This window comes from Microtus oregoni, unplaced genomic scaffold, assembly GCF_018167655.1.
Source record: "Microtus oregoni isolate MIOR12 unplaced genomic scaffold, Mior012 000010F_ref0000083, whole genome shotgun sequence".
NCBI classification, from domain to species: Eukaryota; Metazoa; Chordata; class Mammalia; order Rodentia; family Cricetidae; genus Microtus; species Microtus oregoni.
The window spans coordinates 30,217,458-30,243,752 of NW_024543069.1; the positions used below are offsets into that span (position 1 = coordinate 30,217,458).

Consider the following 26,295-nt stretch of genomic DNA (forward strand, 5'->3'; position numbering starts at 1 on the left):
ACTGGTATATATTTTAATCAGTGTGCAGACCTTCGTAAGAGCACAGTCTGGTGATTGCTGAGTAGGAGCAGGAGAAATGTGTAGAGACATTTGAATCTAGATTTTTTCTTTTTTAAATTCAGGTGTAAAGGCTTCAAAAAAGAAAACTCTCTGGCCCACAGTGAATGTATCTTACTGTAAAGGGAGAAAGCAAACAACCTCATAGCTAGGCTTAATATACTGTTGTGTCTACCACAGAACAACCCTAATTGAATTCTGTGTCTTGTCCTTCCACAGGCTACAGAGTGTTTAAGTGCATACTGATGGACACAAGAAAAACAGCACGCTCAATAATCAAAAGTTTGGATAATTTCTCGAATTATTTTGTTGTTTATTTTCAAGAGGTACTTAGGATACAAATGAGCTGTACAAATATTCGTGAAAGTCAATGAGTTATATCTGAGACTCAAAATAAGGAGATGCCAAGAAAGACTGTCAAAATCCTGCCCCCACTTTCCCCTCAGGAAGCCCCCTGCAAGCACCGCACAGCCCACAGACCTCAGTCCAACTTTGCTTTACATGGTTCTCCCCACTCCCCACCCTCCAACTTTGCCACTATGCCTCTACCTTTTAAAAAGGAATTGGAATTGACAAGCCAAATTCTTTGATGAAGAAAGCCAACAGTGAGCGTTTCCTCAAGAACACAGTGGCAAGGAGGTAATTATTACTGAAACCATATATTTAAGACAATTGTTCAAGCTTTCAGTTGGTTTACTCTTACAGGGTTTGGTGCCAAAGGAACTTCATTCAAATTCACACTGTGTGGGCATTCGGCTTCAAGAGCTTGTGTTAAAGCTGTCCAGAGCAGAACTGAAGGTTTATTCCCCCCACAGAGAAGTAACTGGTCACTAACAAATGCAATTCAATTTAGGTAGTGATATAAATTTAAACAATCTATAGCTCACTTGTACAGGCGACTGAAAGCAGCGATAAACAAACCAAAATTGAACCAACTTTATTAATGCCTGGAACAGATGCAAAGAGAAAAAGACTTTTGTCAGTGATAGGAAGCCCCTCCCCCACCCTGCTTTCTCTCTTCAGGCTTTTTCTTCTTGTGTCCCCCAAGTTTCAAAGAAGGCAGGATCCTAAATAGGCGAGAGGGAGGAGGAAGCTAAGAGGTGTCAAAGAAGCAAAGGGGGAGGGAACGAAAATAAAAGCAAAGGGGTGGAGCACAGTCTGGAACAACGCGGAAGTTAGGTTACACTTCACTAGGTGAGAAAAGGTGACCCCCATATCCTCGCCTTCCCACAGCCATACAAACCAGCTAACACCCTAAATATACACAGTGCACCAGAAGAGATACAGGGCCGGGCTAGAGGAGGCTTTCTGATGGAGGAGATGAGAGATGGTGGTTCTTTCGCTTCAGCCTTACCTCGTTGGACAAAATGCTTCCGTTGGAAATGATGTCTGGTTGTTGGTCGCTGTACCCAGTGACGATGGCTCCACAGGGGTTGTGCTCAGCATCTGTACTCCGGGAAGGGCTGCAGGGCTTCAGGAACATCAAGTCGGTCTTGGCGGACTCCGGGGTGAGGCAGACCTGATAGCAATAGTTCTGGTTGTGGTGATGGGAACCGAAGCTCCCGGACTCCTCCACCGGCACCTGGGCCGGGTTGCTGGGGACATTGGCGCTCTGCACCAACATGATATCTGACTTGCTGAGTTTCTTCTTGCGCGCCCTGGCTTGGCGGCCGCAGCAGGTGGAACCCCCACTGCCACAGCAGCAGCAGCAGAGGCAGCAATCACTCGCTAGACAGGTGTAGATGTTGAGTTTTTTCTCCTTTTGACAGCGCACGGCCAACACGATCATGGCCAGCAGGAAAATGAAGGACACTGAGCCCAGGGCTATGATGAGGATCAGTGTGAGGTCCAGTGAAGTTTCCCCGCCGCCAGAGCGGCTGGTGCGCTGGTGTTCCCCGGGCCCTCCGCCTCCGCCCCCTCCCCCGCCCTGGGGCTCCACGGCTCCATCTACCAGCTGAACAACCAGGGTGGCTGTGGAGGACAGGGGTGGTTGCCCATGGTCGCGCACCTCAATCACCAGCTCGTAAGGCCGCTGGGGGTCGCGCTTGGCTGGGACCCTGCGCGCAGTGCGGAGCTCTCCGGTGCGCCAGTCCAGGCGGAATAGGTTCATTTCATTGCCCCGCACGATGCTGTAGGTGAGCCTAGCGTTCTCGCCGTCGTCCGCGTCCACTGCGGCTACGCGAGTAAGCAGGTAACCCGGCTCTGCAGAGCGGGGCAGCACCTCGCGGGCTGGAGTCCCGTTGCGCCCCGGGAGGGGTGCCACGATGGCGGGGGCGTTGTCGTTCTGATCTACAATCAGGATGTTGACTGTGGCGTTGCCTGCCAGCGCCTGGGGGCTGCCCGCGTCCCGGGCTTCCACTTGAAAGCTGAAGTCCTTGATCTGCTCATAGTCGAAGGATCTCAGGGCGTATAAGTAGCCGTTGTCCGAGTTGATGGACACGTAGGTGAAGACGCTCATGCCCTGGATCTGGCACTCGAGGATAGAATAGGTTAATTTGGCATTAGCCCCTTCGTCGCGGTCCGTGGCGCTCACCGCGTAAATGTAGGCACCCGGCACGTTGTTTTCTGTCACATACACGTCGTAGACCGGCTGGCTGAAGCGCGGCGCGTTATCGTTCACATCCGACACTTGAACCTGTATCGACTTACTGGTGGAGAGTGCTGGTTCGCCCCGGTCGCGGGCCACGACTGTCAGGGTGTAGGAGTCCCCAGCCTCTCGGTCCAATGGGGCTTCGGTGACGATAGTGTAGTAATTCTTGAAGGAAGACTTGAGGCGGAACGGCACGTCTCCCAGCAGCTCGCACTGCACCTGCCCGTTTTCCTCTGAGTCCCGATCGGTCACGCTGAATAGAGCCACCACCGTGCCAGGGGCCGCACCCTCGCTCACCGCCTCTTTCACCGTGCTGAAGCTGATCTCTGGTGCGTTGTCGTTGGCATCCAGCACTCTGACCAGCACCTTGCAGTGTGCAGGCACAGCGTTGGGACCCAAGTCCTTGGCTTGGACATACACCTGGTACACTGGGCTCTCTTCATAGTCCAGCTCTCCGCTCACCTCTAGCCGGCCGGTGCGAGGCGACAGTCCGAAGAGCTCTCGAGCCCTGGGAGAAATGTGACTGCTGAATGAGTACACGACCTCGCCATTCTGGCCTTCATCCGGGTCGGTGGCGTTGAGTTGGATCACTAGGGTGCCAGGGGGTGAATTCTCTGGTAGGGAAACAGTGTAGACGGGTTGGTCGAACGCGGGCACATTGTCGTTGGAGTCGAGCACTCGGATGGTGAGCAAGGCCGTGCCAGTGCGCTGCTGTTGGGGGGGCAGGCCAACTCCCCCACCGCCTCCCCCTCCTTCCCCTCCTCCTCCCCCTCCTCCCCCGTCCACCGCGGTCAGCACGTAGCGGTGCACCGCTTGCTGTTCTCGGTCCAGTGGCTTCTCCAGCACCAGCTCGGCGAATCGGTTGCCATCTCCCTGGGTCTGCACGTCTAGCGAGAAGTAACTATTCGGGGTTATCTCATAGTCTCTCAATGAGTTGGTCCCCACGTCTGGGTCGAAGGCGCTCTCCAAGGGAAAGCGGGTGCCTGGCGTGGCGCTCTCCGAGATCTCCACTGTCAGGTCCGGCTCCGGGAAGGAGGGAGGGTTGTCATTGATGTCCAGCACTTCGATCTCCACTCGGAACAGCTCCAGCGGATTCTCCAGGAAGACCTCCAGGTGCAGGACACAAGAGGGACTCTGCTTGCAGATCTGCTCGCGGTCGATCTTTTCGTTTACGTACAGAACCCCGGTCTCCAGATTGAGGTCCAAGTAAGGGGTCCGTGAGTTGGCCACAGTCTGAAACCTGCGAGCTGAAAGTTTTGTAATGTCCAAGCCCAGATCTTCGGCGATATTCCCCACGAAAGTGCCATGTTCCTGCTCCTCCTGCACTGTGTAATGAAGCTGGGAAAAGACTCCGTCCACCATCCAGAGCAAGGCAAAGAATAACAGCACAATCATCTCCAAAAGGAAAGGAAGCCGCTCCCCCGTAGCCAGCCAGCCACCCGATTACCTCCCTAACCACCAAAAAATAATAATCTCAAATATATAAATTAAATAGTATGCTACGAGGGGGGGGGCTTTTGTGGCTGTCTTAAAATTGTTATTCCTTTCCCTACATTTTAGAGCTTCTCCAAATCCAGCCTCATTTTTCAGTCTTAACGCAGGAAGGGTGACAGATGTCCCCTCTGCTCAGATGTAGTCTTCCCACTGACCAATTAATAAAATAACGAGAATGCAATAGTCAGCCTCCTTTATTCCGACAGTCTTGGCGCAACGCGGCGCTGGCAAATCCCAAGGAGGAAATTTCGATATTTCAAGACTGTCCTAGGTTTGTCTTCTTTCTGATAGGAGGAGAACGTGGAGGAGGAAGAAGAGGAGGAGGAAGATGAAGAGGAAGAGAAGGAAGAGGAGATGCTGCCGGCACCACTGAGCATGCCTCTTGATGTCAATGGCTTGCAAACGCGAGCGGACTTAAAGACAGCGAGAGAATTTTGAGCCGGAGAAACACCGAGCCGTTCTGGTGCATAAAACTTTCATTCTCTTCCTTTCTCCGGATGGACGTTCCTCTTGACATTTCCTCCCCTCCTCGGCTCTATTTGCAATTCTTGGCTTTCATAGTCTTCTTGTCTGTGTCCTCAATCCAACCGTCCCTTGCTTTGCTGTAAACACAGCGAGCGGTTTCTTTTCTGCTGTTTCCTTCCCGAGCCTTTCCCCTCTAACCTGCCTCTTTTCCTTTCAGTCCATCCTGCCTCCTGCTTCAGCCTTAAAGCCTGTGTTCTCGGCTGGCAGTTTCTGAGCTCCGAGCGCTCCGCTTCTCTGTTTTTGCGCAGCGCCCTCATTCTGCCAACCAATCGCAGAGGAGCACCACCCACTGAGCGACTACTCATTGGCGAGAGTGGCCGTCAAGTAGACACGTCACGCGGCAGCCAGGAGGGGCGGGGCAGAACTCGCCTTGGTTGCCCGAGTGAGTGTGAGTGTGAGAGCGAGAACAGCCCGCAGGTCCCGAGGCGCTTGCTGGGGACTCTGCCGCGGAAAGTTCCCAGTCCCCAGCCGCAGGTAATGGGTAGGGAATAAGAGAGGTTCCCCTGTTTGCATCAGCAAATACGAAAACATGATAGCAACAGCTGCGGTAGCCTCTCCAAGGAGCGGGGTTTCCAGTGACGCTAACATTCCTTTTCCTTTAAGGTGTTTTCCCTGCTGCTGGTCGTGGAAAGAAATCACCAAGAAGGGGGGAAAGTTGCCTTGGGGCCATAGTCATCAGGGTTTGCCTAATGAAGGGACTCTGGCTGAGATGCGCGCGGACAATTTAAATGCGGACATAAAATGGCATGTGTCAATCAGAGCAGGAGGCTCCGTAGGGGGTGTGTGGGGAGGGTAGAAGAGGCTGAAATGGGAGGGCGGAGGTGAATTCCCCTATAAAGCGGAGGGATTCAAACCGTGGGACGTGGGGTGACAGCTTCTGTAGACGGGTAGATGATTGGACGTCTGCCCACCTAAAGTCTAACCACAAATTGCTTACCTGGTAGGTTAACTCGTTTGGGGACATTGTTTCGAACTGTGAAGACCCTAGTCAAGGACTGGGGTCTTGGTGGTAGCTTTTACATAGGAGCCCGCCATCGTCAGCCCCTACTATAAAGCACCAGTTCCAGCACCACCCATTGCTGCGAGGCGCTTGCAATATCCCTGCGCCTCGCCTGGCCTCGCGCCAGGCAGCGGTGGGGAGCGCGGGCTTTTATTTTATTTGTCTGATTTTATTTTATTTTTTTAAATTTCTCTTACAGTTGACAGTCCATCCCTATCTCCATACTAAAGGGGGTGGGGAGGGTCCATGTCCAGTCTGGGAACAGCTCTCTGGAGAATGACCCTGGGGTGGACGCTAGGGCGGGAGGGGCGGTGAGCCGCGCGGTGCACACGAACAGGAGCATCGAGTGTGCACCGCTGCGGGAATCCACAGACATGTTTCACAATCCTGGTGCTGGCCTTGGTCCGCGGTGACCTCAAGCTCAGCTCGGTGCAAGTCCCCGGGGAGCAGCCCCAGGATTCTGAGCGACGCGCTTGACTAGCCGCGGGTGCCCACTCGCGAGGTGCATCCACACACCCAGTTCTCGTGAAGTTATAAGGCGGCGCAAACGAACTCTGGGTTGCTGGGTGCGGGAGAGTGAGTTTAATGCCCATTCTCCAAGGATAAATGTGGAAGTGTACGCTTTAATACTAATCAACGGGCTTTCACACGGAATAGGTTGTTTATTTTCTTGATCGGGCCTCTTAAGTCAAAAACTGGACCCTGGAGGCTTTCTGGTAATGAACGACCCAAGAGTAACGCCACTGGAACCTGAGGGAAGGTTTCTTGTCCACCTCCTAAGGTGCTTTTACAGTGCCTTCGGGCAAGGAAATAGGAGGTGCGCGTCCCCATGCGTGACTGACACCGAGGCATGCTTCGAGCAGTCCTGAGAGTCCGTGTTTAACGGCCGGTTTCCCTAGTCCTAGCTGCTCTTGCTGAGAGATGGGTCTACCTTTAAGCGGGTAGCTGGAAAAGGAGCCACCAAACATGGCTAAGCCTTTTCCAGCTGCAGTGAATTGACCATCCGCCAAACCCAAGCTCAAACCGCTGCAGTTTAAAATGATTTTAGCGTCACATCTGCGGCGGAGAACGGAGCGGCAGAGCAGAAAAAGGACCTGTGGATCAATGAAAAGGGGCTCGTAGTGTATCCGAATATTAATACACTGTGGCCATCTGTGCTTCCCGCCCCTCCTCCTTCCTTCAGATCTAAGGCGTTAAAATGTAATTTTTCTAGCTCCCCAAGCTGACTCATCAGAAACCTACAGCCCTGTAAAAATAAGAAGGAGATAAAATAAAACACGACGGCAATGTTTTAATATGTTTATTGGTACTTGGGGAACACTTGTGTGTGTGCATGTTTACGTGTGAGAGACGTGCTGCGGAATGACAGTGCAGAAGCAAATGTGTCGGGGGGAGAGGGCTTACTTCTCAGGAAGGAGCTTGAAGTTTGAGCTGACTTAGGGCGTTTGCAGAAAGCCAGCGATCTTCCCGAGGTGGGGATGAGAACGTGGAGAGATGGCCAGATTTCCCTGTAAATAATCAGTGCACCCACCGTAACACTTGAGCCGCTTTTTTTTTTTTTCTTTTTCTTTTGGTGGCAGCTGTGTCTGAATGGAGACCTTCTCCAGAAACGTGGGTTACAGGCGTCTCCTAGCGGCGAAAGCGGCATAATGCAAGCGAGATAATTCTGTTAGTGGAGCCCGCCTTCTCTTCGGAAGGGCTTGCCTGTTGGGGGCTCTGCTGGATTTCACAAGTCACAGAGGCTGGAGTCCAAGCCAACAATGCAAAGCCAGGCTCCTCCACAGGTCTGGCCTCTTTGGCTTTTAGTCTCTGAGGTGCCAGCACCTGGACCAAAGGGGGTGACAATAGAGTCTTCGTAGTCAAATAAAAACGATCCAGGCCCTCTGCTTTCCCCGAGAAATACATCCAAGGAAGATTGCAAGAACAGTTTGTTCGCATCCAACATTTGCAGGTGGGCATTGTAGTAAAGTCTTTAAAAGAAAGAGATCCTGTGGTTTTGAACTCAAAAGTAGTACTTAAAATTGTCTTTTCAAAGCTGCCTTTTGAGCCTAACATGTATGCTTTCTGTCTTAGTTATTAAGCAGATACCTTCCCCCTCTATCTCTCATAATCTTATCCCCCACCCTAGTTTGTCTCTGTATTTAGTGAAGTCACAGCTATAGACATAGCAGTCAGGGAGAGGAGGTGGCTTCTTTGAAGTACGGAGCAGTGAGTGTTCTTTGTCCCTGAACTCTGCTTTACCGACATACTGTGGGAGAAGCTAATGTGTGCATGTAATCTTGCAATCTTCCTCTCTTGGCCTCTGCACCCAAGCAGCGCCTGCTCTTTGTGCCACACCAAACTGCATGCCAGGGCTGAACGGAGTGTTTAAATAATCATTTGGAAGGAGAATATAAAAATCAATTTTCATGAAATTCTTGGTTTATTTATGAATAGGGTAATGCATTACATATATAATTTCTGCCAAAAAGAGGCAGAAATAAAAGTGCACCAAGAGCATGGTAACTCAATAATAGGATTGCCTTTTTCTCTTCTACCTCTTGCTGGAGAGGGCGGGAGAGACAGATCTGTTAACTAGCTTTTAGATAAATGAGTGTTTGCTGTGATTCAATGTGACTCCAAAGCAATCGGTTCTAAAATCCTCTTATTACTGCACTGGGCTCAGAACATTGAGGGAAAAATCTGAAGTTTTGTCATTTTGTAAAATTTGGAAGGAATAGTTTTAAATGCATCAATAAGGATGGTTTCCAATGCCAAGTAACACCAGGATTGAGCTGGATGCTTCCCTGCATGTGCCACTCCTAAGATGGCCAATCCAGAGGATAAATGCCAAGGGCCTGGCACGGTTGCACATTGTAGAGATATCCAAGAAATAGGTTCTTATGCACTAGCTCTACACAACTTAAGGGGAGGGCAAGAAGTCCTCAGAGCTGAGCTCACAAACACAATACTACCTCCATTGCCTTGTAGCAAAGGGTGGGTGTGTATCAGAGTTTTGGGAAAGATTTTTACTGTATTTTACTAAACTTATTTAAGTGACTAGTAACTGTGGAAGGCTTTGAACACAACAGAAAACCAATCAGTTAGTCCTTATTCTTCGGACTAGGAATGCCAGATATTCCTCTAAGTTCTACTCTCCTGATATTCAAAGCAGAAATGTACGTCTACACTTTGTTTAACCTAGTAAATATTGGTTGGCTTCACACTGCAGCATCTTTCCATTCATCCAATGAGGCCACTATTTTGTTAAACGCTAAACAGTGAATTAAAAGCACTGGATGGGCCGAAGCAGGCCTCTAATGTAAAATGACAAATTGCACTTAAGCAATACATGAGCAAGAAAATGATTTATGGATTTTTACAATGGTCTGAGCAAATGAAAGCAACATGAATTATACATTCTAATGCTCTAGATATCATTTTCTAATAATACCTTTTCAGTTCAGATACTATACCCTCTTTACTATAAGAGAAATTGATCAGGGGTATTTTTAAATTAGGCAATAGCTTTTGATAGTGGTGCCAAATATATAGAGGTGTATAATTTCCCTTGGTTTGGGGATGGGGAGTCAGGAACACCAAACAAGCATTTTTTTTTCAGGTCCTTACACATTGTTTTTAGAACAGCCTTTTGAACACTAATACTGTCCCACCATCTTCTCAAGGCAAGGCAAAAGCTCTGACATAGAATTGCCACCTGACCCTTACTGAAAAATCAGAATCACTCACCCCTTTCCCTCATTGTACTGAATATCAAAGAGTCTGATTTCTAAATGTCTCTTGGCCTCTCTGTGTCCTTTTTATCCTATCTTTTTTATGCTAGAAAAACTGTGTTTGGAGATTCATGTAAATTAAGGAAATGTTCATACAGCTTAGCCTCTCTCTCTCTCTCTCTCTTTCTCTCTCTCTCTCTCTCTCTCTCTCTCTCTCTCTCTGGTGTGTGTGTGTGTGTGTGTGTGTGTGTGTTGGGAGAACTCTATGAACAAAACGCATTTCATGAAGTGCTTCAAATTCCCTTAAGAATCAGATAAACTTTTACATGGTACTAGCATTTTGAGAATGCTTAGTGACATCGAAGTTGTGATGAGAATTAGCTGCAGCACTTTCATTAAGCCGTTTGTAACTTTAGAGTGTGTCTTTCTTGGTGCTGTATATTGCCAGTGAAATAACCTCTGCTGGGCTGCATATTAAACCAAAGGCAACTGCTAATCACCCAGAGGCCTCTCAAGTCATATTACTAAGCGTCATCTTAATTATCTAGTATCATTAAAAAAGAAGAAAGAAAGAAAGAAAAAGAAAAAAAACTTAAAAAAAAACACCGAATCCCAATTTCTGCCTTTGACAACATTAATAACCACTCTTACTAACAGATTACTGAAATCAATGGTGTGATTAGGATTGTAAATAAAAGCTCCAAGACATCAGATTTTAAAAGCCATCTGCTCCACTAGCAGGGAGATGTGTAGATTTTACTGATGGGACCCAGAGGCAGAAAATGAAGCTTCAAACATGAGGGTCGATACAGAACAATCTCGAAAATTAATTGCGAGTCTTGATTAAGTTTATATGAGCAAGAGAGAAATTCAGAAAGAGTCCTCCTCTCTCTCCTCCCCAGTGGCATGACTTCTTATTTGACACAGACAGAAAGCCCACGGAGTCCCAGCTTTTGCTAAGGAAATATAAATTGTTTTCTTAGCAGAAACCCCTTGGTCTTATCAACAGAGAATGAGACGACTCGAACAGTGATTGAGGTTACAAGTCATACAACTCTGTCCTGAATCATTTGAAAATAATCTTAGAGACAGGGACCATGGAAGTAATACCCAAAGTGGCTTCAAAATTGCATTAATAATTAGAATTGCACCAATAAATTACAGCACACAGTAACATGAACACTTCAATAAAGAGTATCACTCTGTTTTCCCTGACTTGTTAGTGAAACCCATAATACAAGGAGACTTGTTTTCTATGCTATCCTTTTTAAGTTTTAATAATGTAGTATATTCTTCCATGCTTTATTCTACTGCATTTTTGTATATATTTAGATGAACGTTACTAATGGTTTTAAACCATGTACAAAGTTTTGTTATGATATTTGCTCTTCTCAACCTCTGGAACTATATTCATCCCTACCTTTTGGACAAGGCCATAAAGGATGATCATATGCAATCAGAACATGAGACTACAATTCAAGTCCAGGTCTTCTGATATTCACATCCAGAATCATTTTACTGTCACATGATATTCGAAGTTTATTGATTTTTTTTTTTTTTTGAAACATAGTCTCACTATGTTGTCCTGACTGGCCTGGAACTCACTAAGTAGAGGAGGCTAAACTCAGACTCCATCAGTCTCAGCCTTTTTAGTGCTGAGATCAAAGGCATGTGCCACAGTGGTATTTCCAAAGCCCATTTGGATGGGTGAAGTTAATGGAGAAAATAAAGAAGAATGATTGGATTTAGTTATGCATATCTTTCATGTCTTGAACTGATGTCAGTTCTAATCCTACTCTAGTCAAAAAGCAAATTTACTCGTGAGAAGTAAACCATGCTCCCCTCTCCCGGACAGAGGCAATAGCTCTGCTCTCTGAGGCAGATGCATGAAGCTGAGACCCAGGATGGACGTAGGCTAGAATCTTCCCGATAAGCGCACCTAGAAGTGCTACACAGATGATTAGAAATGGGCTGAATTAATATGTGAGAATTAGCCTAGAAGAGGCTAGATAGAAATGGGCCAAGCAGTGTTTAAATGAATACAGTTTGTGTGTATTTCGGGCATAAGCCAGCCAGGTGGCCGGGGTGCTGGGGACGCAGCCTTGCTGCTCCTATTACTACAAAAAATCTCAAGGAGAATTTTTGTTTTGTCTTTTCTTTTAAATTTTATCACTGAATCAAACTGAACGTATTTTCTTAAAAAGAGGGATTATAAGCAGTTGCCTTCTTCTTGTGAGATTCGTCTTGTGAGATTTTAATAAAGAAACATGGAGTTGATTAAGCAACTGTGTCCAAAAGGAAGCCATCTCTGATTCATCTGTTATTAGAAATTAATAGGCAGGTTGACCAAGGACCTTGGAAGCGTTTTTTGTTCTCTCAGTTCAACAGAGGTTAAGACAAAAGAAAAACAAGATATTTGCCAGCTTTAAACAATGTCAGTACTATTGTTAATTTTCTTTACATTTGTAAACTAGTCTTTAATTTAAAAAATAAAATTTTGTTAGGAACATTCATACTTTATTTTACAGTAATTTCTTCAATTATGCTTTGAAAACTTTTACTCATTAAAATTTTTAAATTAAGTGTGTTTATTTGAAATTGTATGGTGTGTCCAGAAAAATATAATGAAACCATCTTAAATCTTAAAAAAAAAGAGTAATCAAGGTATGTGGCATTTGTAGTCATTTTCTTTGTACAAGCTAACAAGGATACATTGTCACATTTCCTTTAGAAGTATACTTAGTAATTCAGACTGTAAACAATGGTTCTTGACTCAGTAACTCCTCTCCTTGCTTCTGGTGCTCTCTCAACTGTGGCAAGAGATAATGTGGCGCATAGCAGGGACCAGAGCCTCAGGAACTGAAACAACTTAGGCTCTCAGTCCCTTGCTGCCTCAAATACTTGAATTTTACCAAACTTCTTAAATTCTTTGAAGTCCTTTAAAAAAATTCTCTTTCCTTCCAAATTCTTATGACAATGTGATGTGCTATTAAACTTGTTAATCTGAAATGGCACATGCAAATGACTTGTAAATGTTCACAAGGAGGCCCCCCAATATATGTTTTTAGTGCATAGTAACATAGGTTCTGAATTGAGTAGTTAATTTACTGATATTTCCTGAGAAAAAATGACATTAATTCCTCCAAATTTTATTTCTTTATGTAACAGAAACAATTTACTAAACAGGCACAAAAACTCTTTTGCACTGTGCACATTTTACAGGAAATTATAATTTAATTTTGATGACTACAAGCAAATAAATAGATAAGGACTATACTAATTAAATATAAGCTTCAAATCATGAAAATCAGCCTTTTCTAACATCTTATTGCCATGTTTCATATTTATATTGCTTTCCTATGGAAAAAATAAAATTCTCCTTAAGTTTAAATTTGTACAATGAAGCTGATTAAGTATATATTAAAACATTTGTTTTTTTTTTTTTTTTATATTGAAACTGCTAAATTTATATCAGATGATACAGAGTTGACATTATTTATTCAGTTACAAGAAATAATTATGGATAGGAATCATTCCATATATGTAACACACATTTGATCCCATATGGATCTGCCAATTCTTTTTTTTTTTTTTTTTTTTTAAATTTATTTATTTATTAAGGATTTCTGCCTCGTCCCCACAACCGCTTCCCATTTCCCTCCCCCTCCCCCGATCAATTCCCCCTCCCTCATCTGCTCGAAGAGCAATCAGGGTTCCCTGACCTGTGGGAAATGATGAATTAAATATTTTATTAGCCCCATATTTGTTGACATTTTAGTATCACAGTACTATACTGTTGTTTAATATTCACTTATTTTTATTCTAGTTCCTTTGCTGACTAGTACTTAAAATTCTCAAAATTAAAAACATATTGGTCAAAAAAGGATGTGATAAAATGCAAGTTCGAAAGAATGCCTCTTTCTCTTCTTCGAAATCCTGATGAGTTTGGCTTCCTTTTTTGGCACTGCCTTACTATTTTCTTGATGCTACCGAACATATTAGCATTCCACTTTACTGCATCTTACAACTAGAGAAGCGAAGACTCAAAATATGCACTGAACCTAATGTTATGCAAATTCTTAGTACTGAAAGAAAATTAGTGTTAGTCATGGATCTATGTCTCAAGGAGTCCACAATCAGCGTGATAAATCATATATATGAGTAAAAGAGTCGGGGAACATTAAAAATGAGAAAAAATAAAACATAATGACTATCAACACTGTATGTGGAACAAAGATCGAAAACAATAAACCAATCAGATATTTCTCGAGGAGAGCATCTTGTGTGGTCTCAAAGGAAGCTGTAACACACAATGGTGTAAACAGATAAACAAATTCAGATTAGTCCATTCGCACCATAGGAAGTAAAGGTGGAGATGGCAGCAGGATTTTCTGGAGAGAGCCTCACAGTGAGCTCTTCACATGAAGCAATGCCCTGACTTGCACCTGTCCCCTACATCTATGATGTCAGCCACCCTCAATTATGCCTCTTTGGGTTGATCCCTTCCCCAGTCCAACTCTCCATCTCATCAAATATAATATCCAGGATGATAGGTGAGATTCTTATTCAGAACAACACAACTTGATGTTCTTGGTGTACTGTGGTTTAAAAGCTAAGATTCCGACAAAATCTGAGGTTACTTTTGGTCCAAGAGTGTATCTGGGATGGTTGGCTACTTTTGCTAATTTAGTAGCAAAGTGAAATTGATGATTTTCCAAAAACAAATTATTTTCTTCTTCTTCTGTCATAATATACAGAGAATCATCAAATTTAACAAGACACACAGGTACTAAGCAGGACAATATGAGAGAGAAAGAGAGAAGTATTGTTTAAAGACACAGACACCCAGTAGCATTCACTTGGATGAAGATTCAATGAAATATTGGCTACCTAACATTTTAACATCTACTATTTTTTTATATTAAAAGATAGTTCTGGATATTATAATCAATTCCACAAGCTGTGCTTTTACTAATAATGTATATCTTATAGGAAGTTTTCTAAGTTAATGATTTCAAATAAAACTTCCAAAGCTTTAAAAGAAAAGCCACTATACGAGTGTGTTGAAAACAAGTTATCCCTTTCCTGTTAAAAGATTTATTTCTTGTATGTCTCTTCACTACAAGCTTGCAGTGCCTATACAGGCCAGAAGAGGGTGTTGGATCCCCTGGAACTGGAGTTATAGATGATTGTACTATAATAATTTTTCAACACAGGGCAGTGATATCTTAAAAAGCAAATTTAATTGCTTAGTCTATTCAAAGCAACGTCTGGAACTTCAAGGCAATGTGCAGAGACCATGGTCTAGCTTCAGTGTTCTTCATTTTGCTGATGGAGACAATGTCAGTTTGAAAGAGCATAAGTGCACACACACACACTATAGAGTCCTGATGGTATAATAAACAGAACAATGACAACATCTTTATATGGTGACCACCAGAGCTATATAGTTGATCATTTAGATATTATGAAACTTGGATTTTTTTTTTTTTTTTTTTTTTTTTGGTTTTTCGAGACAGGGTTTCTCTGTGGTTTTGGAGCCTGTCCTGGAACTAGCTCTTGTAGACCAGGCTGGTCTCGAACTCACAGAGATCCGCCTGTCTCTGCCTCCCGAGTGCTGGGCTTAAAGGCGTGCACCACCACCGCCCGGCTGAAACTTGGATTTTTTAAAAAAATATCATGTGATTGGTGTTTTCTCTGCATGTACATCAGTATGAGGGTGTTGTTTCCCCTGGACAGTTACAGACAATTAGGAGCAACTGTGTAGGTGCTGGGAATTGAACCCAGGACATCTAGAAAAACAGTCAGTATTATTACCTGCTGAGACATGAAGCTTGGCTATTCTCATCTCTATAGTTAAGATATGATTGTTAATGCTATCAAGATAGAAGGTAATCGTGAAGGCTCATGGGAGAATAGTTTGGGTAATAAGAATAATGCAAATGTTTAAATGAAAAATAACTGCAAATATTAAAATGGTTTTGGAAAAGAAACTTCATAGTTAAGCTACATTCTTATAAAGTATTACTGGATCTGTGAAGCATAATAAATTCCACAAATTCAGACATTTCCACTTTTCCACGTTTGTTTATATTAGGAGAGAACTTCATAATATTGCAGAAAGAATGACTTAGATTTTATTTTGTAGAACATGAACGAATGAATTCCAGATGGGTTTGACCAAAATTTAAAATATTTAACTATGGAACAGGTGAATGTTTATAGTATTAAATGTTATAAAATCTCAGCCATGTTTCTTAAATCCGGGTTTAACCTTGTGTCTTTCATAGCTACTCTGGAAAACAGGAAGCGAGCTCAACCCATCCCAAGCCCAAACCACCAAGATATGTGAAGTTCATACAGCAGAAATAATGAGATTTTCTGATAAGAGATATGGAATGAAAAATAGTTCTGCCCGGCACTCATTCCCAGATCATCCTTCTCACTGGACACTGACGACCTTGGAGACTGTGGGAGATGCAGAAAAGGGTACTGAGGTCTTGCAATTTTGGAAGTCTCCCTTGAAAGTAAGTCACTTTACCTCCATACAGAAGAGTGTATGGGAAACTGTTAGTCTTCTGAAAGTTTTCAACATACTTTCTCTTCTTTTTTTGCTGACTACCTTTGTTATGTGATAATTCCTTGCACATATGTTATTGGGTGCTGGGGTCCCAGATAGGCTAGAGTTAAATTGATGTAAGCCTAAACAGTAAGTAAGTATAGTCTGAGACTCCACGGCAAGATGCTCTGATAAATGGAGGTTGATGTTTCTGACATGCCTGAATGGTTTTGACCAAGTTGTCTGTTGTCTGGAAATCTCAAGAACTGAATTTTCCTGGGGATCTGTTTTTTCCTCTTTATTTGATTAAATATGTGTTTATCTATGATTAAGACACATGCAATTATGTTCATTTCATTAGTGCCAGGGATGAAAAACTGGTTTATGCCAGAACACATGATCTGATTACTTAAGGAACTTCATTGACCTTTATCATCATTAGCATTATCAATACCATGTTGAAAATCAGAAATATTTTACAGAATCAAGCTATGTTAATATAGGAATACTAGAGTTAGAAATTGAACTCTTTTTTACTATAAAAGAGAAAGAAAAAGAAATACCCTTCATTTTCCCTCAAAGTTTATGGTTTGAGTTTAACTGATCATAAGCACAGTGTTCTCTAGGCATTTGTCAGAGGCAGAGCACAGTAAGCTTAATCCAAACTTTCTCAAAGGTATCAGGCTTCAAGATGATAAATCAGTAGGTATTGTGTTATTATAAATAATCAGCCAAGTATAAAATTTTTGTGCTCAAAGAAAGGGAGATTTAAGGATTGTAAGTTCTTGTTTCACTCTTAGTTGGCTGACTGTAAGAACACTTTCATTTATATCTTTGCTCTCAAATTGAATCCATAAATGTGAAGGCAAATTTGACATGTCAAACAAGGAATGTAATAAGTCTTAATATGTCTTAGTTTATTATTTATTAAGTAAATACAAAAGAAATAATAAAGCTATGGCATTTAACATCTACTTCCTATTGTTGTGGTGATGTCTTGAATGACTGCTGGTCACCCTGTCTCTTTGGTATTTGGTTATGTCAGGTGCTTCTAGATAAGAAAGAGGAGCTGTAGTTCAGTGAGTTATAGGTGGCAGTATACACAACAAAACTGCATGTATTACAGCACAAGGGCATCCTGTTTTCCATTGGTTTACTTTTTTATTCATTTCTCTTAGATTTGGATTTTAACCCAGGACTTCATATATATAAGCTAAGAATATACTCTTTGATCAACAACCTCAGCCTTGGTTGGCAGCTAGATATTTAATATTATTGTAGATCTTGACTTTTAACATTAGCATATCAAAAATGAAAGAAAAAAGAAAAGAGAAAAAGAAAGGAAAAGGAAAAGAGAGAGGAAAAGAAAGAGAGGTCGATCACACAAAATTTGTGTGTGTTATTGAGGTATATTTTAAATATCAGGATATTTTCTGAAAGAATCATTTTTAGGAACCTTTACTAAATACTTTTGAAAGTCAATATACATATATCAGCAAAAGCATATTCATCTGTCAGCAGAGCCAATACTAAGAGAATTTAAAGCAATTATCCATCATCAGTGACAGGTCTCTTTCCTGTCTGGGTCACTGTCTGTTCAAATGTTACAATCACGTGTGATTTTGTTGGTCATTTATAATAGCAAAACCCTACTGATTTTTTATCTTGAAGTCTGATTCCTCTTAAAAAAGAAAAAAAAGGTAAGCACACACTTTCTGCTCTCTGTCCCCCAGCACACATGCTGATAATTTTATGGTAATAAAGTTATACAATGTAAAGAAACAGAATAAACATTAAGATGACAAATGAAAGCTACTGGCTAGCATCCCAAGAGATTAAGGTGAGCAAGTGGAAGAGTGCATGGTACCTCTTTTCTTCCAGATCACAGAACATAGGCAAAGATCTCATGAAAGCAATGAGAGCAGACTGAGGGAAAACATAGCAGATTGGGTAAGATTCAGATACACATGTTGTATTGTATTCTGCGCTCCTGACTTTTTCTCCTTACTTTGAACAATTTCAAATATCTTGCTCCCTTCTCCTTTACACAGTGGTCCCCCCCCCCTAATTCCAGCTCTTTGTGCACACAAAAGAAAGGGGTAACTTTCCTCACAGGGTTGCATACTATCATCTGTGAGAAGTAAACAGTATTTTTGTTTTAATTGTGTTTTATTGAATGGTTTTTTTTTAATTTGTTTTGTGATTTGTCTTCTCTGCAATTTGATTTTCCATTTCAGCACATTCAATGTATTTAATTTTTAGCTCATTTTTAGTTTATTATTTTCAAATAGATATGTATTTGCTTTCTTATTTGTATATTTACATGTGTGCATGTAGTGTGTTAGTCATTTTTCACTTTGTATGTATATGTAGTGTGTATATGTGGTGTATATATTTGTGTACATATCCCTATATGTATGTGCAGAGGCCAAAGGAGTACTTTGACTGTATTATTCTGTTGGTATCCACATTATTCCCCCTGGAGCTCATTGATCCCCTAGAGTGGCAAGCCAGCAGGCTTATAGGCGAATTGTATTTCCAGACTTGTACATGGGTGCTAGGCATCTGAATTGAGTTCCTAATGTTTGCACAGCAGGTATTCCTACCCACTGCGATATCCTCTCAGCTCTACATTTATTTTTAAATTAAGTTTATTTTAGTTGATGCCTGAGATGGTAAAAATTTAAGTATTTATAGACAATCAAGTGAAGATGTGAGTTTTCATACTTTTGTGCAATCTTTAGTGTCTATGTTGGGCTGAACACATCTAGGTACTCAAGAAATTGTCCTTTTTTATAGCAACCTCTTTGCTTCTTCTGGATTTTTGAGATATGCAGTACATTGTTGGAATTATGCTCTGTGCAAGCTGCCTTTCAAGTTGTCTCATTTGCTTACTACTTGGGCAAATCCATAAACCTTACTAAGTCTATGAAATCGGCATACTGTAAAGAAATCCAAACAGGAATTCTTTCTTCAGTTATCCTGCACTCATTTTCCCAGCCATTAGGGACTCAAACCTTGGGTTTTTCATGAACACTTTAAGAAAATGGTCTATTGTTAAATTTTATGTTATAATTCTGCAGCATGTAGAGGTCTTGAATATGCTTCAGTGTTTAGATTTGAAAACAGATGCCGTCCTTGAGGACAGCAATCCCCAGAACAATAACCACTAACCCCTAACCCCTGCACCTATGCTCAATAGTCTACAATGCTGATTAGAACTTCGTTAGGTGTGAATAGTTGAAATGTTGCTGATTCCAGCCCTTATTACGTTAGACTATCTTTAGTCCCCTTAATAGCATGCACTGAACACTTCTCCTTCTGTTCTACCACACTTCTAATTATCATCTGAATCCTTTTGGCTTCAGACAACGAACAGAAAAGGTAAGTATGTCATCAGCTGGTATCTGAAACCTCTGGTAAAGATTTTCCTGCTTCGCTGTGACCCATCTACCTGCTATCCCCCGAACATACTTGAAAAGTACCTTTACATGTAACTTTCTTTTGTTTAGTTAAGTATAAAATTGTTTCCACATTGGATAATGTTATTTGAGACATTCAAAGCCATTTTCTTGACACCATTCCTTTTAACTCAAGAAGAAATCATTATTTCATATAGATAATAACTGTGTTTATTTCTACAGCTTTTAGAGACATCAACCAACTTCATATACACTGAGTCAAGTTCATTTTCAATGTAAAGTAAAACCATGAAGATTAGATAAAATAGGAGATCATTTTTTCTTTGAGTTGGAGACATCAATCACTCAGACAAGGATTTGGTTGGTCCTGTCTTTACATGATATCCCTAAGTCAAGCAGCAAGAGTGGGGGTCCTTGCATAGAAAATGGACATTATGCCCAAAGTCAGCACATTCTCAATGCATGTCACTCTAAAAAGCATTTATCAATAGCAGGCTGGGACATCACTCTTTCCCTCTACTCATGCCTGGATTAAAGAGAAGTGGAAACTATAATACAAGTACAACTGACTTAGTTTGTATATGTTATAACTTATGGAATATATCATCTCATTAGGCTGTACCTACATGAGTCTATAATAGTAATGCAGGGGGCTGGAGAGATGGCTCAGCGGTGAAGAACACTGACTGCTCTTCCAGAGGACCCGGGTTCAATTCCCAGCACCCACATGACAGCTCACAACTGTCTGAAGATCCAGTTCCAATGCACATAAAATCAAGTTAAATAAACCATAAGAAATATTTAAAAAAAAATAGTGATGCAGGCATCAGGACCTTCACAATTATGAACACATGTTTACATTGTAGAAAATAAACTAATAACTTATAATTCAATTTGAAATAAATAATGAAAAACCCTTTGCTTGCTCAATGAATTCATTCTTTCTGCAAATATATCGAATGTTTTCAATATTGTCAAAGTTCTTGGTATGTTAATGAACAATGCTCAAGCCTTTGTGAGGATATGTTTGAACAGATAGGGCAAAAAGTAAATGTGCTCACTAAATAAATGAGATAGTTCCCTAAAAGGTGAAATGTGCCGTGAATAATTGAAAATTTAGGTAAAAGGCATGTATGAATATGAAATTACATACTCTAGGTGCCAGAGAGATGGGTAAATACTTAAAAGCAGTAGTGACGACAAGAGTTCAGATCCCAATACACATTTAACTGTTATGCCCAAATCCGCGAAGTCCCCCAAAAGCCAACAAGAAAACTGAGTCCCATATGTAAAAGCAAAGAGCCTTTATTTTAAGCAAGTTTGCAAACTCAGTCTCCTGGCATGCCCAATGTATTGGAATAAACTGAGAGCCCAGAGCTCTGTCAGAATTGGGTTTTTATAGTAGTAAAGGTGGGGGTGAGGGGTTTCTGAGGTTCAGGACCTTTGACTGGCTGACATTTATCTAGGGGTGTCCTGGTGAGTGTGTGCTGGCAGGTGATTCTATCTACAGCGGTTGGAATGTTAGGCATTTCCTTTGGATGGTCTGTTCTTGGGTGGTGCTCAGGTAATCTTACCTTGTGGATCTTCCTGCAGCCAGGTATTGCTTCAGGGTAAACTACTGAGATTCAGGCCTCTTATTAAATCTATTGATGGCTGAGTCCTACTCTGGCAAGTGATAATTGTTGAAAGGAAAGAACTTCCTTTTGGTGATCTGTTCATATTTAGCTTATCATGGCTGGCTCCTACAATAACAAGGCAGGCATCCTGCACATACCTGTCGCACCAACTCCAGGGGAGTCTGGAGGATTGATGGCTCCAAGCACAGCTGATAAAATTCAAGTTCCAGGTTCAGAAAGAGATCTGCCTTAAGGAATAGCCACGTGGTGATAGACGAGGACATCTAATGTCCTCTCCTAGGCTCTGCGCCCATGAATACACATGTACAGATAAATACACATGTGCATGTGTACACACACACACAGCGATTTAACAGTTAAGGACCTCTAAATTTCTGAGGTTTAAAACACCGAGATGAGGTTTAGAGAAGAAGTGGACAATGATTTTCATTGAGAACAAAAAAATCACACATTAGGAGACAGATACAATATTGTCATATTTTGTTGTTTGTTTTAGTATTTGCTTCATGAGTTGCTTTAAGGTTGATTTCACAATAGACACTAAATTGAATCTTTTCCCATCAGGTAGTTTGCCCCAAACACACAAATTACGGAGAACCATGGATATAACTGTGTCACTCTGATGACAAGATGTCTTTTAAAGAAAGGATAAAACTGTCTGACTATATAATAGGCTTCCATTTTGTTTTGTTCTATTTTAGCGAACTTTTATTTTTTATCAGAAACAGAAGGTAGTTTTTCAGGGGAGGCAAACATTGATTTAAGGAGCTGAGTGCCTAGAGAGGATCTTTAAGGACTTCCATGCTTACCTTAACAAAACACTTATTTTCCTTGGGGAGTTGCTAGACAATGAGATAAAAGTAAAGGAATTAAAAGCTAAGAAGAATCTAGTTATTGTTTGGTCAAATAAATTTCATGGAGAACTGGCAGTGAGCTGTGTCATTATCCCCACTCTAAGAGACATTGATTGTCTCTTGCCAAAATCTGATTTTCAGTCTACTGGGAATGAAAAGGCTTAAAGACACTACCACATGTCAATATGATGGGCACTTCTAGAATGGACTGTGTGATAGGAGTGCTCCTTGTATACTCTTGGTAAGGTTTCTCTTATTTCAGTTAACCCTATAATAAAAAAGTCATGGTCTTAAAAGAAGCCAAGGTCTGTACAAACAAAATCTGTAATTATAAAGAATTAACTCCTCTTTGCCTTGCTCCATAAAAATTTATTCTGCTAAAATACCAACATTTTACCAGCATGCTTATTACCTAAGCTAATTGATTTGCTTACTAATCTTATGAACTTTAGTACCACATGCGTCATGCGCTCACACACACACACACGAAAGTACTATGGAATAACCTATCTACTTGAGTCACTGTCTTAAATAAGTGTTTTCAAATAATCTTTTCATGATTAATAAATAAATGTTCTAAACAGACATGTTCCAAATTTGCCCTACATAGTAGTAAGAGCTGTCTTGAAAATTGAAAGGCTCTCCTAGGAAAAATAAAATGGTTCTAATGTCAGCATGAATACCACACATCTAAAGCAACATATAGGAATTCCTGGTTATAATGGCACATAAATTACAGCAGAAAGATGGATGTTAGTGAGGCCATGGAAAGAAATATATGCAAATGTGATTCTTCTGCATGCTACACTGGTGATGTCATGACTATGCTATAAGATGGACATAAGAAGAATTTACATCTTGCTGCTTGCCACTTTTATATAGGTAACAATATTGTTATATATTTCAGAATGATTTCAACATACAGACCTCCATTAATGGTAATCATTTCAATACATTGGGAAGTCCTTAATTATTTTCAATTATTTGTAAAGAGAAATTGCCTCAATTACTTTATGCCTTGACTGTGCTAAATTTATCATTAGAGATTATACTTAGTCTGTTTGAATTTTTGAGATTATAATATAATTACATCCATTTGCCTCTCTTTCTTCCCTCCAAATCTTTCCATATATGCTTCCTTGCTCTTTTGCAAATTCATAGTCTCTTTTCATTAATTGCTGTTACATGTACACACAAGCACACACACACACACACATAAAACAAATATATACATATATTCAAAGAGCTCATTTTTCTTTGCCTTGCTCCACAAATTTTATCCTGCAGAAATACGAGCATTTTACCAACATGCATGTGTGTGTGTCTGTGTGTGTGTGTGCGTGTACATATATATTTTGGGGTTTCTTGCTCAATCTATATACTGTTACCTATATGAATGTTTTCAGGTTTGGTCATTTTGTATTGGATCTCTTTATTAAAAACATCCTACTTTCCATGTTAAGAAGTAATTGTCCAACACAAAATAAACTCACAAAATGAACTCAGGATATTTTTATAGACTTTTTGACCCCTTTTGATTTCCTTGGATATTTTTCTCTTATTGCTTTCATGTTTTGGTTTCCATTTTTGAAAAGTTTTTGTTGTTGTGGCTGCTGGGTTTGTTTCATTTTTGTCTCTGTGTGTGTGTGTGCATGTTTCTTGTTAGTTTTGCTTGTTTGTTTTTGCAAAAGAGAGGGAAAGTAACAAAAATTGGGGTGGGAAGAGAGATGGGAAAAGTCTTAGAGGAACTGAAATAGGGATGATCGAAATATACTAAATGAAACTTTTTCTGTAAAGAAATATATCCATATAGTATCAAATGTATAACTTTGCCATATCTGATTTTATACAAATGTTTTTAATATGATGACTGGCTTTCTGGATGCAACACCACATATGCATCTATCGAAGATCAACCTCAACAAAATACTTCTTACCAGGGTGGGGGCTTGGGAATAGAAAAATTATATAAAGATGCATAAAAATAATAAGTCAGAAAACATAAGACAGTATCAGGAGGATATTTCAGGTATTACTCAGCCCCTGAAATCCACCTGCGTTTATTTTCCACAGCTTGTACACCCAGGGTAAACTGGGGGAGAACTGACAAAAAAAACTCATTAACATTATACAGCAAGGTTAACTCACACAGTCTATTCTGAGACTTCCCATCATTAGCATTCTGTTGTCTAGGTGACTAGACGTCCCAAGTCAAGTACACTGAGTCACTACCTTGAAGATAGCCCTTCCCCAGGTGACCTCATAGCAGAAGCACATCTGCATATCCTGACCACCTGCTGTCTGGATGGCACCAAGCTTCTCTTAATTTCAAAATGGGCCCCCTGGCCCACTTCCTGAGTTAGAAGATACAGTTATGGGGCTGGAGAGATGGCTCAGCGGTTGGGAGCATTGCCTGCTCTTCCAAAGGTCTTGAGTTCAATTCCCAGCAATCACATGGTGGCTCACAACCATCTGAAATGAGGTCTGGTGCCCTCTTCTGGCCTTCAGGCATACACGCAGAAAGAATATTGTATACATAATAAATAAATAAATATTAAAAAAAAGAATCTTTAAAAAAAAAGAAGATACAGTTATGCCTATTAGTCTCCAAAACTCTCTGACCATCATGACAATAAGGTGAAAATGGGCCTGCATTTCTTGGCCTCCACATGCCTCACAAACTATCACCTACCTATTTTTTAAATTATTATTAATTTGTAGCTTGTATGTGTGTACATGGTTTGTGTGTTTAAGTGTGTATGCATTGTGTGTGTTTGTGTGTATGGTATGTTTGTGATTTGTGTCTTTGCATGGTGTGTGTGTTTGCGTGTGCATAGTGTGTCTGTGTGCATCATGTCTGTATACATAATGTGTCTGTGTTTGTGTGTGCATAGCGTGTCTATATACATGGTGTGTCTGTGTTTGTGTGTACATGATTTGGTTTGTGTGCCTGGTGTCTCTCTGTGCATAGTGTATGTATGTGCATTGTGTGTTTGTGTGCTTGTTGTATGTGTATGATGTGTGTGTGAATGGTATTTGTGTGTTTGCACAGGTATGTGTGTGTTTGCTTGGCATGCGTTCGCATGATGTGCCCGTCTGTATGTATGCATGGTGTGTGGGGGCATGATGTGAGTAAGGTGTGTGTGTGTTTGTGTGCGTGTGTGCAGCAACATGCTCACATGTCACGTACTGTGAATGTGGAAGTGAAGTCATAGGGTGGACATTGGTTGTGTTCTTCCATGCAATCTAGGAAATGAATATCATTCTTGAGTAGCAAACACTTTTACCCATAGAGTCTTCTTGTTGGCTCCAGTCATTTTGAAAAAGGAATGTTTTATTATTCATTGAGATACAGTACAATGAGTGAATGAAATTTAATCCTTCAAAATCTTTGAAGAATCATGTTTAAATTATTCTCATATCCATTTACACTTTCTATCTAAATTATCACATACATATTTACTTGTAAGTGTTATGCTTCTATCTTAATTTAATCACATAAAGTTGGAAGTATGCGTCTTATTTTCTGTAGAAAGACTGTTAAATTTCATATAATAGTTTTTTTGGGGAGAAATGAGAGTAATTAAGAAGCACAGTGTTACCTGTTTAATTAACCTATTTGTATCCTCGGAAGAACCCTAGGTTGTGTGGTGTGTGAGGGAACTTGCCTGAAGCTAATCTAATCAGAGCTATTTCTGACTCATTTGCATTTCTCTTTGGTCAAGTATTTTTTTTAACTCCAAAGTAGCTTATCAAAAAATTCTATTCTATATGCTTATGCATAATTAGTATTTTTGAAGCTGTTAAATTCATATTCAAGTCTAGGTTCATATCAATCATCTTTTCTTACAAAATGAAAACAAATGTACATATTTTACAATAATGAAGGATTCCTGTATGAAAACATCTCTCATTAAGTATAAGGTTGTAAAATGTTGACACCCCTGAAGAGCTTAGAGTGAAGGCTTGCTGTAGGAATTCCTTCAGCCTTTAAGATACCAGCCGACTTGGGCGTGGCCTCTTATACTAGAAATGGCCACATAAGGCACACTTGCTCTCTCTCCCAGCTTCTGGATTTGGTTCCTCTTTCCCATTCCTGCAGAAGACTGTGATCTGTGAGTCTACCCCTACATAAATAACCCTTTATTATATGCAATTCTGAGCTAGTGTGGGATTATTTTATAACTTCCATCTTCAATGACTACCAGTAGATCACACTTTCTAATCTACGTGGGACAAAGCTGGCTTCAAATGAACCTCAAAGATGCAACTGGTATCTACTGGTATGAGTGCTACCTGCTTTAGCTAAGTAGTTTTCTGAAAGGCAAATCTCTATTTAGAAACCAGTGAGGAAAAAACATCTTCCTTTTAATTACTTTTTAAAAATTCTTTTTTGAAAAAAGGAGACAACCTATCCTTTTTCATTTTACATACAATTCTCAGT

General features: G+C 41.0%; 1 protein-coding gene and 1 long non-coding RNA gene across 4 annotated transcripts in view; one reads left to right on the forward strand and one right to left on the reverse strand.

Annotated features, from left to right (window-relative positions):
- Nucleotides 1–4,859, reverse strand: part of Pcdh10 (protocadherin 10) — a 57,270-nt gene extending 52,411 nt beyond the window's left edge. For all 3 annotated transcript variants that reach the window (XM_041658901.1, XM_041658903.1, XM_041658902.1), the window contains exon 1: nt 1,412–4,859. In XM_041658901.1, the coding sequence (XP_041514835.1) occupies nt 1,412–4,042 (2,631 nt within the window). In that variant the 5' untranslated portion in view covers nt 4,043–4,859. The remainder of the gene's footprint in view (nt 1–1,411) is intronic.
- Nucleotides 4,860–5,048: 189 nt separating this feature from the next.
- The window catches only part of LOC121452994, a 64,505-nt gene continuing 43,258 nt past the window's right edge, over nt 5,049–26,295 (forward strand). The window contains exons 1-2 of the long non-coding RNA XR_005974942.1: nt 5,049–5,140; nt 15,670–15,906. This is a non-coding gene — a long non-coding RNA (uncharacterized LOC121452994). The remainder of the gene's footprint in view (nt 5,141–15,669; nt 15,907–26,295) is intronic.